We start from the raw sequence: 18,127 nt of genomic DNA, 5'->3' as shown, positions 1-18,127 counted from the left end.
CTCTATTAATTGCAGCAGTGATTTCCTGCAAGGAGGAAGAATGTATGAAAAGTCTGGCTTGATATACTAGCAGACTTTCTTGCAGTGTCTGTGGGTGGTATTGAGATATTGGTATCTTTAACAGCTATTGATCAACTGCTGCTTTACTTCAAAGAATGTAGCCTCACTGGTGGCTTCTTTCTACATCTCTATTTGAGCAAGTGCAGCCACTCAAAACCATGCAAGTTACTTTTGTCTTTCATTTTCATTTAATAAACTGCAGAACCACAAATGAATCAGCATTTTTTTAAATGTATATTGGAAATGTACCCTTGGACAGAATATATCCTGAAGGCAGACATATGTAAAACACTATGTCCACGGCTTTTCAATGCAAAATTCCCAGATCTCACTTTTGTCTAGAACTTCAGGAGCAGACATATCAACCTATACATGCAAGTTTATCCTTATACAGCAGCAGCTTTCAAGTCAAGTTAAAGCTGTAATTCCTGAGCAGAAACTTATTTTATGCACCAAATAAAGTGGAAGTCCAATAGGAAAAGGAATGAGCATAATCACTTTGATGTATCCATGTCAGGCAGCAGCACTTACATATAATCGGAATCTATAGCTTGAGGGTATCTACACAATTGCTTTAACAAACTAAAGGTTTGATCTAGTCCATGTGTATTTTTTGTTTACAGCAATTTAAAGTGCATCTGGTTAATCATTTTCATAACTCAACTGTGACTGCTGCACAGAATATGGAGCAAAATTAATGAAAATAATAAAATTAGATTCAAACTAAACACCAGAATTTATAAATCTTGCCTTATCTGTGGTTAATTTTCTGATATTTAATTATATTTTTTCCACTTCAAAATTGAGTGCATCCTGTATCTTGTTTATTCTTTTGTCATAAGGTTGAAAGCTACCACAAGCTGAGATATATGTTCCATATTCACACAAGGGTGATTAAATCCCCACTCAACTGCTCTTTGATCAACTGCATAGGTTGAGCTCTTTAATTTTCACTTAATAAGCCTTGTCTAACTACCTCTGGATCATTCATACTCCTCCTCTGAAATCCTTCCAAGATTCCGAACAGCCTTTTGAAAGTATTTATCTGATAACAAAATATTCTAGGAAACGTAGTGCAGATACAATAGAGTGTATCCCCTGCTTTCAGTTGATATTGCCTTTTAATCAAGCATTTTTTGTTATATCTTAGCACTAGGACTTCATGTTGAGGTGGTTATCTATCCACAACAGCCTCTAAATCCTAATATTTTATTATGACCAAAGAGTGAAAAACCACTATTTTGAAATAAGCACATTGTTTTCAGAAATCTTGCCTGGAAAGTTGAGAACCACAGTATGTATTTCTCCCCTTCCCTCCTACACTTCCCCTTCATTCAGTACATGAGTCATTTTTTTATTAACAATAGTCAATAATCTTAAATTACATTTATGGATATGTATTATAATTAAGACTTTCTTACTCAACTGACTATTCTGATGTAAGGTGATGCCACAGCAGTTCCTGTACAAATATCATTAAATAAAATCATAACCTTGTGAAAATTATGATCCATTTACACATATAGAGAAAGCAAGTTGGTTAAAAACAGTCTGTTCCATTATTTAAAAACACACCTTTCAGTCAACAACAAAGAAAGAGAATTAAAAAATCCAACAAAATACCCAAATTATGAAACACTAAAATGGAGATTAAAAAATTCTTGTCATTAGATTCAATTCATTCTTGTTTGATGATGTCTTGTTTGGAAGCATCAGTTCTTACCCACAGTAAGCATCTTACCTGTTTGCGCATGACATCTGTAGCTTGCATGATATAGCGAGGAGGTAGCCCATGGCTCCGAGCCAGAATGATTGCCTGTTCCAAGGTAACACTCAGAGTGCAGCTACAATGAAAGACAGAAGTCAGCTATCTGCTAGCAATGATATCTTTAAAATAATTGCTTTTAGATCAATTAGCTTTTCATAAAAGGTTATCAATAAAACGATTACATAGTAGACGTGACCCTTAACCCTCTCCCACCCATGCAGGCACTAGCTTGAATGCTAAAATGTGTCTTAAGTAGAAAGATTTTGACTGTAGCAAGTGTTGCAGCTGACTTACAACCAAAGGCATTTGACTTGTAAAAGACAACCCAACTACGGCTTGGCGTAAGGACAAGAGAGTGACAACCCAAGGAGAACTTTTTGTAACTGTATAAATCCTTTTACAGGTGGTTTCTGCCCATGTTATCTCTCACCTTCCACTGTTAATTCAGACCCTAGTCTTGCTACCAGGATCCTGACATCTTGCCATTGATTTAGCTTGGTTATTCTCATGGCATGTTAGTGCAGTTCAGTCCAAACTTAAAGAGACATTTACCCCTTTCTAAAAAGTAAATAAATAGGGCATTCCTTCAAACGAACCATCTTCTGCTACGTTGCCAATATTCCTCAAGTAAACACTTCAGGGCAAAAACTCATCATGGTACCACATCCTAATGAAAAGGTTGTAATTGCTTTGTCACAGCAACCGGCAAAGTTTCAGAGCTAAAGATCTTGCTGTAGGACAACCTGTCATGACACTAGACAAGCAGCAGTAGGAAAAGTCATTTTGGACATGCCATCTGATTTCAGTTGTCATGGTGAGGACAAGGACAGATAGCTGGTTTCTTATACAATCAAGACCAAAGCTGTACAAGACTCACAGGTAAAGGCAATAAAACTGAGTTGAAACCGGGATTTTTTTTAAAGCACAACATGTTTGAGGGCTGCTATCATCCAAAAGGTGACAGCGGCTCCATTCTGCACCAGTAAGCTGCTTGGTGATTTTTCTATTCACAACCAAAAGTACTGCAATAATCAAATATCTTCAATCAGAAAGATGAGTTTTACAGCAAACAACCCTACCTCAGCAGACCCTGAAAAAAGCTGCAGATTTCAAGTTCAAATAATAAAACTGAGACACATGGTTAATATATACTTTTGAGTAGCCTTCTGGCAAAATCCTGACCAAAAGATTTTGCACAGTTTATATTATGCACACAGAACAGACAGTATGTTTCAATCAAACACTCATCTTGCTGAGCAGAAGATCTGTAGGAGGAAAAATGTGTCTGCACTGATTTTCTTACTGAAAAAAAATCACCACCCTGACATGTTTTAAATACCACTTAAGTAAATTTATGGACTGTAAAAAGTTTCACAGTAGTGAGTGTAGAAGATACTAAATTTGATCTGTAGCTTTATTAATGGTCTTTCATTAAAAATTCATAAGCTCAGTCATTTTCCTTGGTAATGAAATAATTTTTATTCCACAGTTTCTTGTGTACACTGACCTCAGAGTTACCTTGAAGCAAAAATCTATTGATCTTTTGTGTTATATTTAAGCTTTAAGGTTTTATATTTAAGGATTAAGGTGCAGAATACTTAAATATTAGGCTAGAAATTTTAAACACTGTGTTTTCATCTTGTCTTTGAAAGGTGAAATATTGCACCAATAAAGTACATGCTCATCATATTTGCAAGCACCAAAATTTAAACATCTAACCTTCAGGACCAGACTGTAAAGGAAACTTTGTCCCACTGACAATGAGAAAAAGCAAAAGTATATGAAACCTAATTCGACAGGTATAATCTAAGCCAGAGAAAAAGGGGGGAAATGTCTCCCCGTGGGTATAATAGAGGCTAATGGGCGCAAAGTACAGCTTTCAAACCAACAAGTTAGTGAGCCAACTTTCCCATAAATCCCATCTTCCTGGAACCCAGAAAGAACAGAAAAAAATCATATTCTGCTTGTGATAATCAAGACTAACAAAAGAACTTCCTAAATGAAGGTCTACTTGAAGAATTAGGTGCAAACACTAATCTTGAATTAGAAATGACTGCCAAACTGTTCCCCATCCAAAACCTGATGAAATGGCTGTTGATCATGGTACGAACCATCTACACTTTGACAATGCCAATCACAATTCAGAAATAAGGTTGCCAAGTTTGTAGATGAAGACAGAACCAGAGTGGGAAAAGCAGAGACAAAGAGTAAAAAGCATAATTAAGATTTCTTTAATGGCCTACTGGAGAGGTAGGCAAAAACTACAGTACAATCCCAAAACACTGAAAATTGAAAATCTCACCTTAAGTCAAAAAAAGAATAGTGATTCTAAGGACAATATTTTTAACACTTATGATGACAGCACTGACAATGTTAAGTATTATCACACCTCTTTAATAGAACCCTTTATGGTAGAGGTGATGCTGGTTAGATACATCCACTGTTTCTTTTAAAAATATGGTTACTTGTTAGCGTATATTAAAAGAAGTTAAAATAGCATCAGTGACTTGATCGCATTTCAATATCCTATTTTATTAGAGATGCAATTTAATATCACTAGATTTTGTGTTTCTTTTAAGGCACGTAAAGGTCTGATGAATGTCAGAATTAAATGTAAATTACTGGTTATGACTTTTGTCATGCGGCTATGAAATAAAGTTACTACTTTCTAAATACTGAAACCAGCAACACTCAAATAGCTTCCTTTTTGTTGAATACTGAGTCAGTGAAATGGCATCTTCTAATAAAACTGATTATAGAAACCTTTCATGGTGCTATGCTGAACTGACTCATTAATAAACATGCATTTACATGCGGGTGCTTTCTCCTAGTTCTTCAAATATGATTTTGAATCTGAATATACATATCTGTTACCACAAATCAAGCTACCCTGCAAACCAGCTGTGAGAGAAACAAACGCACACATAAAACATCAGATGGCAACAATATCATAACTGGAAGTACCTCAGCAATAGGGCTGCCAGGCATAGGGAGATCAAGCAAATGCAGGTTTAAACCAACACAACCTCTACAATTTTATGAAACAATATGAAAGCTGGAAATTCCTCATATAATAAGACTGTTCTGGTGGTTTGAGCAAGGTTCAATATAAAAGACTGTCAGCAAATACGCACAATATGTAATAATCCACCCTTCTCCTGCATTTTGAGAGCTGATAACCAGGTGGTATTAACATTTGCAAAGCAATTTGGAAGCAGTTCTGACCACTGAAAGCTTCTGGTCACTTGGATGCAATCAGCCCAGACAACCAAACATGGAAAATATTAGGGAAAAAACCTCCTTTAATGTTCTTAACATTCTGTTACAGGAAGCATAAATCCCAAATCTGTGTTTTATACAGTGCAAACAACCCAAGATCAATTTTCATTCCCTCTCTTTTCCTCTCATCCCTTATTGTATGCCAGAAAAACAAAAGATCCAAATTCAAAATCTCAAGAATTTATGCCAGTTATAATCACAAATTCCCTGCCTTGACAGATTACAGCAGCAAGGCAGCACAGACGTTTGGCTTTCCCAGCACAACTGGGCTGAGAATTCTTCATTTCACCCATTTGGTTTCCAAGAAACAGAAGGGGCTGCAGCTGCTCCCAGCCCCTGCCTGCTATTCCCAGTCTCCCATCAGTCATGACAGTATTGATGTGAAGACTAAATACAAACTTTCAAACATCTTCTGGATCAGACCATCCTGAACAAAAGAGGTTAAACCATCTTCTGTCACCAACAGCCCATTTGTTTCTGATTTAGTATGATTTTTACTAAAGGGCTGCAAATCGACTGGATAGACACACATGTACAGTGAAAAATGGAGTTGTAAAAGGGGAAAAGAGATTGAAATTTTCAAAGAAATAAATTATTTCATGACAGCTTGTTTGATGCCACCTGAAAAGAAAAATAATTGGAGTTCATGTACACTACCTGCAGAGCTGCCATTTGGCAAACTGTGTATCTGTGTTAACCAGAGTAAAATGAATCTAAATCATTCAATTCATTTTCAGGTTTCAGTTAGGATTCCAGCCATCCTACATCCAAAGATGCATCAAAACATCCTGTGGAAAAATGCCCTGAATAGAAATGATGAGTTGAAACAAATTGGCTTAGTAGTTACCACCATCAGAGATGCCAAAATGAATTATGTTCTAACTATGTGAAAGGGAAGAAAAAAAAAGCCCAACCACATAAAAAGGATGCATCTATGCTTAATGTAATGAAAATTTAAAGCTTCTAATCAACATGTAATTTAATGCCATTGTTACTACTTTTCTTTCCATACATCATAAGCTAACCATACCTACATTTGACCTTTTTAACCAATTATACTATTAAGTATTCGTTTCTGCTGTCATTTAAATTAATGCTTATACAGCAGCTATTATTTACACCAGCGTATGCAACAATTAAAGACTTTAGTTTTAAAGTAAATCACTTTGAGGTAAACATTTTCTGGGGGTATTTCTCTATAATTACTAGTGATGGCTGGGTAATATGCACCAATTCTGAAGAGTAACCCAAAAAAGAAAATAAGCCATGATAAACCTAAAAATGAGGGGAAATGTTTTTCAGGACTTAAAAAAACCCAGCATAATAAGTACAGGTAGGCCTAACTCAAGACCCTCCCACAATTTCTAAACTGTTCTTATTGTGGGAGTATGTCTCCATGCAAGTAAAGTTCAAGCTTGCATTCTCTGTGCCTGTATACTGAAACTGCTAAACAGAATTTCCTCTCACAGGGAGGGACGAGCCTTAGACTGAGATACTCCCAGTGTGGCAAGACCGCTGCTTTAAATCAGCCTTGGACTGAACCCATCCACTGAAGGTTAATCCAAAACCTTTGTTATTTTTGCCAACATACAGAAAGCTATTACTCTACACATAAACTGTATTTATTCCATTATGATGGTTCAGTAATCATAAACCATGCTTCAAAAACTACTGTACCACACAGAAATGGATCCAAAAGATTCAAAGTATCCCATGCCTTTTGTTTGCTCATTTCAGTCATACTTGCAAAAACAAACAAAAAAATCTAAAGTCAACTGAAAGCCAATGTTTGGCCATTACCTCTTCTTGTGTGTGGAAAGTCTTTCACATTAAAGGCTTCTTTCCACATAAGCAGGCAAGTAAACCTGATGGGAAATTGCGGTATCTTCCTGTCCTGTAATAGTTCAGGTTATTCACACTTTACACCTCAAAAATTAAAGAAAATTTGGACAAGTTTTTACTTTCGTATAGTTCAAGAGGATCTATTAAATTTTTGTTGTAATGTAGCAGTTTTTGTAAGGAAGAATCGGATTCTCCAAAGTCCTGGACTGCAGATATGGCAATACTGTAGGAACTGAAGCATGACAGAATGATTCTGCAGAGGACAGTGATCAAGTTGTGTGTCAACCCTGCTACTAAATGTCCATAACGTTAAAAGGAGGTCAAATAGGAAAAAAAAAAAAGAACACCTTGAAATCTGTATTAGTAGAAGCTTAGATCCATCTTACCTGTTTCAGTGCATTTTATGCACTTCTCTCCATTTTCAGATTGCATTTTACATGAAAGTGACTCAGAAATTGAAACATGCAGAACTTTAAGACTATAGTCCTTCACACACAGATAACAAAGCAAAAATGTACCAGATTAACTACGAAAGGCAAATATAGATCAAAAGAAAAATTATCATCACTGTAGAAACAATCTATTAGTGCTAAATGTCTTGTTTGTCTTAAGATGAATTCTCATATATTTGATAGTTACATAACCGTTTCCAAATCGTAACGAGCACAGAACAAAATACTATACTATCCTAAATTATTTTACAAAAGGGAAGTTTGTGCCTTAGTAGGCAAAGTATCAGAAAAATACACCAATTATAGACAGACATAAAACTGCCATTTAAAAAAACAGAAGGGAATCTTGACTAAATGGGAAGGTAGGAGTAAAAGCACAGTTTAGACCAGATGGCTGGAAAGGAGCAAGGGTTAGTCTCTCATCCTGTGCTGACCTTTCTCCTGAAAGTAGTCCCATCGATCCCAGGAAGCCTTCCTACTGTGGAGCTAATACGCTAGGGTAAACGTAGCTGCAAAACTTCCAGGAGACTTTTGGTTTGTAACATACAGGACAAAATTCCTGAATGAAAATTTTCTAAAATAATCTAAAAGGAAGAATTCCTATGATAGAACGTCTAAAATGTAAATTCAGAGTACCTATTCTTCACCTTGTTTAATTTGATTCACAGAAAGGCAGCTGGCCATGACAGACAGCTTATGGAATTACTCTGCTTTGCTATGCGGAAGATGAAGTGGGTTTAGCTGGATTGCAGGAGCTGTGCCAGCTACAGGAGACAGCATAATCAACCCTTGGCAAAACCTTCCTCATCATTCAGCTGAGTGTCTGCCAGCCAGAACCCCACTGCTTGAAGGATGGTAACACTAAGGAGAGACTTTCTAGAGGGGAAATTAAAATTCAGAAAAGAAAATAAGACAGTGATTTTTTTTTTTTTTTTATTCACAGAATACTTCTTTTCTCTTGATCCTCCAGGAAATGCAAAAATTTAAATAAACTTGGGATTTGTTTCATTTGGATGCTTTAAATGATTCCTTTGAGCCTGAAAGGCCTGTGGTCCCTGAATAGACTTTTGCAGCTGCTGCACCTAATTTCATTTTGGCATGGAAAGAGACTAGGACATGTCTGTGCAGTACAGTCTCCCTCAAGCAGAAGCTAATGTCATGATTCAATAAAATTTAGAAGTGCCTTTCATCACCTACATCTGTACAGAGTGACTGCAACTTCAAACAGAACAAATACAAGTAAAAAAAGGCAGAGCATTGTTTACAGGGTGATGGCTGACTGGCAGGCAGAAACATAATTATGGATGATAAAAAAGGGAAAACAGAAATGCAAACTATTGATTTCTTGGACTGATTTAGTAGTCTCTTCCTGATGTTGATCGACAAGGCATATTCATTTATGATAATCCAAGGGGACTTTGTAGTATTTGCACATCACTTAGGACAGTGAAGGTTAAAGGGACTTAACCTTAAAGGGACATTTCCCCCAACCTTGTTTTTCTAGTGATTGAAATACATTTGAAAAGAACTGCTGTCTGAAACAGATATAGGGTTTCAGGCTCTAATGTAAATTGGTAAACATATTGTCATAATAAAAATCAAAGCAAAGCAATCCCCAGCAATTCAAAATCCCCAGCATTATCTGGGATACTGGGATGGAAATATGAGCTCTGTCAAGCTGTTTTAACCTAGTGCAGTGTAAAAAGCAATTTAATATGGATCACAGTGAAGTCAGAAACCAAGACACTGCTGATCCAGAGATCAGCAATCACTGTCAATGCAGACAAAGCTGCTGTTTCATAGTTCTTGGCCCCTTCCCCACTGGACTGCCACCCAGCACCTCCCTCCCAGGCTATCTGGGATTTGGTTCTGGTTAGAAGGAGGGGTGGCAGATTATATATGTATATATATTCTATTTTATATAAGTAAATAAATATATAAAATACCTAAGTTGAGAAAACATAGAAAGGGATCTGCAGTCAGTTCTCTAAGAGACAGATAAAAATTTGAGTGAGGGAAGGTTCATATGTATATTTTTTGTTAAAGTCTATTAAATATATCTAAATTCTGACAGATAATATGGTTTGCTCAGTTCCCACTTTCCAGGAACAAAAGAAACATGCTGACCAGCAGAGAACTCTGTACTCTTCCCCCATTACAGACCAATCACAGAAATTAGGGTAAAATGAGGTTTTTTTTTAAAGGAAGCATATAGAAACCTTGCTCTGAGTTAGTTATTCTTCATTTTCAAGCTGGCAAGGGTGATAAGTGAAGAATATACTTTAAAGATTAACCTGTAAGGACAATTTACATATTTCCCCCATCAGCTTGCCTAGTAGCATATGTAGATAATACCAGTTTTAAACTCATTTAATATCCGCAGCATAGTGTTAAAAAACAGTCATGAGTAATTGGCCTAGGCCTCCAAAATGTGGATTTCTGCAGCTGATCGAATTCAAGTACTTCATAGCAGTTAGTTCCTAAGAACACAGGAGGACAAATAAACTGCTGAATACAGCCAGAGATAAATACTCTCTTTTACTGAAAATCAGTAGCTTGAACTCTAAGGAACTAACTTACAACTTAAAGAGCACTATTTCACAAGATCTTCTGCCCTGATTAAATAGTATTTAAAAAACAGAAGAAAGAAGCCTTCAAGATTGCAGGCAACAAGCAAAATAATGTATGTCTATGGGACTCAATCACATCCAGCATCTTACTCATCCTTCTTCTGTTCTCATCCCAGGATTTCATGGTGCTGCAAGACAGTTTCAGTCTGCAAAGGAGCAAGGGGTGTAGGTCCACAAAAGCACATCAGAATTTAGCAGTAGAAATGTTGGGAACAAAATTCACCCAGTAAGCCTAGTGGCTGGAGTCAAAACAAGCTTTCTGGCTAGGCAAAAGCAATTTCAGAATGACAGAAAGTGGAACCTACTCAGCACTGGGACTGTAGAGCTGTGGCCTTGGGAGGCCAGCAAGAAAAAAACCAGCATGCAGAGTCATTTTATATGACTTCAAATTCCAAGGAAAAAAACCTCATCCAGTTGTATGCATAACAGTAACTTCTGGAAACTGTTAAAAAAATTTTCTCAATTCTTACCACTCCAAAAAATGACAGCCCTTTCTAAAAAAAATAGACCCTTTCAAAAAAACTGACCCTTTCTAGTCTCTAAATACATGAGTTTTCTTCTGAACTTTTAGAAATTCAGGGCAAAACCTCTTTGAGTACCTATAAAATCTCAAGTAATGCATTCCTTTCTCCTGGAGGGCCTATCTTAAAATTTCTCTGATAATGCCAAGAGGTGATGTTTCTCTCTCTGAAGCGGTGGTAGCCACAAAGGCACTATTAACGTACAAGTGAATTAATGGTATCTTGCACAAAAGCTCAAATGGACTCACTTTAAAGCAGAACTAGTCATGCTTTGGAGAAAAGTGGTTTGCACCTTTGCTTTATATAAATAGGTGATCTTGAATCCTTTACCATGTAGATGGAATCCCACACATAACATTTAAATACCATTCCCACTGGTCATAATGAAGTGTCTTGAAGTCCAATATGCTGGTTTTCTAGTATTTTGTGGTTTTTAAATATACTTAAATAGACATTTAATAGTTTATATCTTTGAATTAGCCCTAGTTTTGAGCAGAAATTTGATGAATAATTTATTCTCAGGTAAGATCAGTTCACATTCAGAATCAAGCACACCAGCATTTATTCAGTCACCAAATTATTCTGAATAATCTGTGACCCACACACTGCAGGTGGTAGTTCACTGGGGCTATTAAAATTGTTCTGACTTTATTCCTAAACTGTAAGAATGTTTGGCACAAATTCACTGGCCAAATCAGAACTTCATCCATAAAATCATGATGAAACCCAGAGGTAATCTTTTTCAGCTTTACAAAAATAAAAAAATTAAAAAATAAAAAAATTGGCAGAATTAAGCCCAAAGTCTTTTCTGAACACATAAGACATGCAACTGAAACCCAAATAAAGAGCTGTATAGTTTCATGGTCTTCTGAAATGACAACTTCATGACAGTCCATGCTACACAGTATTCCCATCTTCATCTTATATAGTGACTAGTGTTAAATAATACAGCCTTTTTCTGTTATTGCCTAAAATGAAGTACAGTATACAGCATATTATATGCACTGATGTCACTGATGAGGAGTAATACAAATTGTCTGTTGCAAACTCTGTTAAAAGAAATGGCAAGCAGTGCTTTTACACACCTTAATTGTGTTGGCTATATCTGGAGTTCCCTGTTTTTCATGCCTGATAATCTGCATTGCAGCCATGTTGCTTGCCTTTTTTGTTTTTCTTTATATTTCATCCCAAAGCTCTTTTAAAGAAAGGACGTTACTTAAAATGAGACGAAAGCAATGTGTGTTCCAACACAATGTAGTAACCAAACCTGCTAAAATAAGGATTTGAATAAATCAGGAACCACAGAGCCTATTTTTAATATAATGCTACCTAGAACCTGCAGTTTGGAATTGTTATAAAAAGATCAGATATTTAGCATCAGTTTCCTGGTTATGCTGGGGTATTTGCTGACGTGTTTTCCCCCTCTCTAATTGATTGACTGAACTTCTAGTTACTGTAAGGTACAACTGCAAAAATGCATCTCTCTTCTGTTTCATTTTTTTCTTGAAACAAGCTCTATTACAACTTCCCCTCGCATACATGTAAATACAAATTTCGTAATTTCTTGCCTGTATTAAGAGTTTAATATAATAGGCGTTATTCACCTAGGAAACCTTCCTTTTTGTGCTTTAGCAATTAAGGTTTCTGCCTTACTGACTTGAACAGGAACAATCCATTATAACTCCACAAGACAAAATCATATTGGTCATTTCTGTTAATCACTACAAATACACCATGAATCTTTCAAGTGTTAGCTATTCAGTCTAAGATATTAGATATTTAGTGTAAGACCACTCTATATATAAAAAGCAGCAGTCTCCAACCTGCAACGGCTGAATAACTGACTGAAACAAAGGGAGGAAAAGAAATCGTCATACCGGTGAACTCCACTGTTGCACATAATGATGTGACAAGCTCCAAGCCTGCTACAGAGTTCGGACGACACTGAAAGCAGTCCAACTCCGGAAGCACTGCATGCAGTGTATGCACAGGCAGCGGTGCGCTTGGATCGGATAAAGGACCCTATGAGTCGGTAAAGTTCATCCAAGCAATTGAGAGGCCTCATCAGCTGCAAGAGAGGAAGAGAAAAAGAAATTTAAATATGTGCTTCTGAAAGCACATGAAATGCTGTTTTAGAGTATGTCATCACATGCAGATGGGACAGCAGGGCTGGCTGAGAGAGCAAAAGCCAAATTCCATCACACAGATACAGAGCAGTCTCCTGTAACTTAACCTATGACATCTTTTTCAAACTTTTCAATTCTTGCCATCCCTGTTTCATTCCCAGTCCTGCCTACAGAGGTGTTTTCACCTCAAGAGACTGCCATTTCCATTAAAGGTACTGGCAAAGAAGGGAAGCCATGAAGAGGCAACCTACACCCATAAGCATATACAGGAGGGATGCCAAGACTAGTTAATTAACTCACTGAAAAATCAGCTTGTAATTAAGACACACTGTCCTTTATTTATGCAAATATCTTGTTCCTAATCCTGACTAACAGCATGGAAAAAATAAATTAACAGAAGTGACAAAACCACACTACAAAACCAAGAACAGTTAATTTCGTAGCTGGACTTAAAATAAACTCAGCATTACTGTACAGAAAATAAATGATCCACCTAATAAAAAAGTCCTCGGACACTTTCAGGGATGGGGCATCCTCCGTGGATGTCCTCCTTCCCTCCCATGCAGCCCAGCATGGATCCAAGAAAAGGGAATGATCACCCTTTTAACACCCATGCTGGATGATATGAACATAAAATTTTAGCCTGTCATGGGGTTCAGGTGATGATCACTGTATTTCTCAAGCACAGTAGCTCAATCACTTTTCAAGTCAGTATAGGCAAGACCTGAGAACTTCTTTCCCCTCCACTACTGGGCTGCAATATGGGCATTAACTCCAGCAATAGGAGAGAGCATTAAATGAATTTTCAGATCCCCTGGAATCTCTCAGTCACAGAGGTTTAAAGAAAGATGAAGGCATTTGAAGAAAACCTAAATGAGGAGGTTCAGAACAAAGCCATCTGAGCAGGATGCTGAAGGAGTCTTTCATTCGGAACAGCACTTCCAGTTTACAGAACAAAGAATTTCCACCTGCAGCTGCTCTCCCCCCACCCATACCTTTCAACCCCCTGCATGCTCCTGGAGCAACTGCATTGCCCTGAAAGCACAGTGGAAATGAAAGCTATGGCTCCTCTTCTCAAATACACTGATAACCTCCAGCCTTTTTGATACAGAACCCCATGGCACAATATACCCTTAAAAACACCGATGGGACAAATTACTGCAAGAGAGCTCCTCCTTTCCATGCCCCCTCCCCATTTTAAATAATTCAATTTTTCAATGGAATTAGGAAGGCCTCAGAGAAGGATTACACAGTGTGTAACATGCAAAGTTTAATTAGACACTTAACATTATTATTTACCTTATCTATATAAGCTGCTTTAGATGTTGAATTTGGAGGCAAGTTTGACTTATCCAGGTAGAATGCACTGAAAGAACAAACATAGAAAGGCAAAACCTGTTAGTTGCTTAAACTCCTGAACAAAATGTATGTGACTGTTAGACACCATCCTAACATTTGATTAATTTTTTTTTTCATTTCATGCTAAGAGAGGGTCAAGCAATAAGACATAGGTAAATAGGCATTATCCCTCTTTCTTTTAAAGTAATGAATATTTTTTTTGTTCTGGAGACAAAAAACTGTCCCTCTGACAGCACAGTGCAAAACTTTAATGTCTAGTTAGTAGCAAAAACAGATCTGAAAGAGATTTTCACCATGAAAAGGTCTGTGGCAACTGTCTAGATTTAATAGTGGCTTTGGGAAACTTGGCCCTACATAAACAACACCTCAGCTAAATGCATTACAAATTTTTATATTAGCTGTATTTAACTGTAATAATATGAAACCAGAATCCCAAACATGAACCACAGCACAGAGAGAGAAAACATGCACAAGCTCACAATATAAAAAGAAACAAAAAAGCAAAAACCCTACAAGGGGCAAATATGCATCATACAAGCAAACTAGCATTTGCAATTCCTTCACTCATGCATGCATGTGCAAGTAAGAAACAACTGCCTTTCTTTACAATTTCTTTGAAAATGAATTAGTGCATGAAAGGAAAAGCTGAAGAAAACTGTTATATACCTGCAGAACACAAATGCAATAGAGAAGCCATGCTGACTGTATCGGGTTTATCTGTTGTGTACTAAAGTTCATCAACACACATTCTCCCAGTTCCTTCTATAACCTTTCATTTATCAATGAACAATACTAGAAAATAGTTTCTATAAAATGAACAAATGCGATGTGCTGTTTTAAAAGACAAAGGTTGGCTTATTTCTGTGTGGCACAAAGGAGGCTAACATTCTGAACAGAGGGCTTCCATGCTATCCTCCCCTAGAACAGGAAAGCTCTTAATCAACACCAGAAAGGAAGAGCTTTAGCAAAGAGCACACAGGCAGCACAGGGTTCTTCTGTCTCCTTCAACTCAGAAACCCTAGAGGATTTATTTTCTTCTTTCTACCTTATAAACAAATTAATTGCTCACCACAGATGAGCTATCATTAAACATCTCATAGACAGAGGAAGTATGTTACATCTCTCTGTGATAAGACCAGTTTCTCTGCCTCTGCAGAATCACTTAATTAAAACAGAAATTGTCCCTACCTACAGCATCAGGGTTGGACCAGATGATCTTTAAAGGTCCCTTCCAAACTAAACCCTTCTGTGACTCTCTGATCACAAAATTCATTCTGTTGGTTGAAAAGCTCCTAAAATCTGCTGGGGCAACTGAAAAGGCTTCCCTGCTTAGATGAGGCATTCACTGAGAACCAGGCAACGGCTACCACTGCAACAGTTCTGAACAAGGTTAAAATAAAACTAAACAAGGAAACCCCACTGAACTAAGGAACGTGCAAGAAAAAAAAAAGAAAAACCAACACAGATTCCCCAGTGGAAACCTCAGGGTTCCACTGATCCAGCTCCACTGCCTGTGCACAAGGAGGAGACCTGACTGAAGGTCACAGCTGACCTACACAGGAACTATGGTAACCAAATTTCAGTTGCAATAAAACAGGAAAAGAATTGCACTGAACACTTGAAAGAATGCATGCTTGCATCTTAACTCTTGAATGACAGAATCACCTGGACCCTCCAGTCATTAAAACATTAATTCATATAACATGCACAGATAAAAACTGCCCTCCCCCCTTTTTTATTGTTTTATCTGTGAGATCAGTTATTCATGTTGTTAATACTTGAAGGGCAAGGGTGCACACTGCAGATCTGAATAGCCTTTTATTTTTCAAATTTTGAAAAGCATCTTCTCCCAAATTTAAGGTTTGAATTTATCCCCTGAGAAAGCACAGCAAAGCTAATCTAGTTCTGTTATTCCATTAAGCCCCTTGCATGATCCAGAATGTACTCTATGTCAGAGGAAGCTGGAGACTATTGGGAGGAAAAGAGGTTTGCAGAGAAAATTACTCATAAATCACTTTGAATGGCCACAGCACATAAAAGCTTCCTCAGCAGCAGCAGTCCAACCTTTTTCTTTGTTAGCAAAGCTAAAAAACAAAGCATCACCCTGCCATCCACTGAACCATTATCATACTGAAAGCCTATGCTGTTTTTTCCTACTATGGCACAGGAAAATCTGTTCAGCACTCCCATTCTCTTTGGACTGTTATTTAAGCAAATTCAGCTGCATTAAATGAAACCAGAAACCAAATGTAGAACAGTACACACATTAATGGAGTACATGGAAAATAATCAACTCAGGGTACAAAATAAAGCAACATGGACACAAGAATGGGATGTACAATTATAGGAATAACTCCATTAATCCAGTCAATTATTCATTAACCTAAAGAACAAACAAAAATCAACTATACACAACATTAATTTTAAATATCAAAACATACTGTTACAAATGAAACTATCTCCCCCCTCCCCAACCAGATAACACTCCCAGATGTTTCTCAAGTGCTTTATTTTCATTGCTTTTCATAAGAATTTCTTCAGTATTTTACAGAACATGACAAACTGTGGACAGCATATAAATTTCCAAAGCACTTCATTTAATTACTAAATGCTTGTTAAGGTCCTTAATCATATTTTATGGGAAAAGTTAATGGCAATCTTGGCATGGTGCCCAATTTGGACAGTATTTTCTAATCCATTTGAAATGGACAAGAATGAAATCATAGTTCTTTTGTCTGCAAATGCGATCCCAGTTTTGCCTTACCATTCCTCTAAGCTGAAGCAGGAAAGCCTTGCTTAAAAAAAAAAAAAAGGTGGAAAATCTAAAAGGCATTAAAACTGCAGGGGATTATTGCTGTGTTCCACTTTTGTAAGATACCCCCTATGCAACAATATCAGATAATGTCAGTCTCAGAGAAAACTTTCACTGGAATGAGGTAACAAACATCTTAGGGTTCAACAAGAAAAATGTATCAAAAGATGAATGCATTCCCAAGATGTAAAATCCTGAAAATATGAAATACTGAGAACTGAATTTAAAGAAGGCTCCAAACCTGTAGAGACACTAATTCCTGAGTAACTTTGTACATGCAAATAATACAAACAAAGCCAAGCTTCTAGTCTTGCTTGGTTTGTTGTTGCAGGAAACACGTAGGGTAAACCTAAATGTTGATCATCTTCAAAATACAAAAAGAGTAAATAAGTGATTGGAAGGGGAGAAAGAGACAGGGCAGGTAATTGGGTTATGGCAGTAAATAAAAGCAAATTGGGGATTTTGCTCTAGAAAGGATTTGCTTTGATGTTATAGCAGAGAAAAAATTAGTATTTTATATTTTCCTCATCACTGTGGCACACATATAGATACATTTGTACTGTCTTTAACAGAGGATAGAAATATAATTTAATTTAATTCTACTTGATCTGCATCAATCACAAGATGTTCAAGATCATGCTGTGACAGGACAAAGGGTGATGGTTTCAAATTAAAAGAGGGGAGATTCAGGCTGCATGTGAGGAAGAAATTCTTTGCAATGAGGGCAGTAAAATCCTGGCACAGGTTCCCCAGAGAGGTGGTGTATGCGCCGTCCCTGGAGACACTCAAGGCCAGGCTGGATGTGGTTCTGAGCAACCTGATGTAGCTGGAAGATGTCCCCGCTCACTGAAGGGGGGTTGGACCAGATGAGCTTTGAAGGACCCTTCCAACCCAAACTATTCTGTGATTGCTAAACAACATGGCAAATGATACATCAGTACAGAGATGCAGGGTAAAGAAGTGTTATAGCTAGTGTCACTAATTCTTTTCTTCAGCTCAAACTACAGAGCAGCTATTTATGACACAGATAAACAATATCTTCATGTATTTGCATATATATGCACACATACTTTGGTATTTCTTTAAAAACAATTCTGTGCTGTGTCATCTGGTTGTTAACTATATCGGTGAGCATATGTATAGTGTGTTTATCATATATACAATATGCACATTTAGAAATACATTTTTATGTATGTATAAAAAACATAAAACTACGTACCTATAATACATACAAATTCAACTGTTTCTATAGTACAAAGTATCAATGGCAGAAAACTA

The 18,127-nt window shown here is 37.0% G+C and overlaps 1 protein-coding gene across 1 annotated transcript in view; it reads right to left on the bottom strand.

The window, feature by feature from the left end:
• Window positions 1-18,127, bottom strand: part of PREX2 (phosphatidylinositol-3,4,5-trisphosphate dependent Rac exchange factor 2) — a 176,251-nt gene that overhangs the window by 14,227 nt on the left and 143,897 nt on the right. Inside the window, exons 37-39 of the mRNA XM_065668406.1 lie at window positions 13,978-14,044; window positions 12,430-12,620; window positions 1,802-1,904 (exon numbers count right to left, since the gene is read on the bottom strand). Of these exons, the coding sequence (XP_065524478.1) occupies window positions 1,802-1,904; window positions 12,430-12,620; window positions 13,978-14,044 (361 nt within the window). The remainder of the gene's footprint in view (window positions 1-1,801; window positions 1,905-12,429; window positions 12,621-13,977; window positions 14,045-18,127) is intronic.

The sequence above is a fragment of the Lathamus discolor genome, chromosome 2 (assembly GCF_037157495.1).
Source record: "Lathamus discolor isolate bLatDis1 chromosome 2, bLatDis1.hap1, whole genome shotgun sequence".
NCBI classification, from domain to species: domain Eukaryota; kingdom Metazoa; phylum Chordata; class Aves; order Psittaciformes; family Psittacidae; genus Lathamus; species Lathamus discolor.
This window is presented reverse-complemented; position numbering and strand designations above follow the sequence as displayed.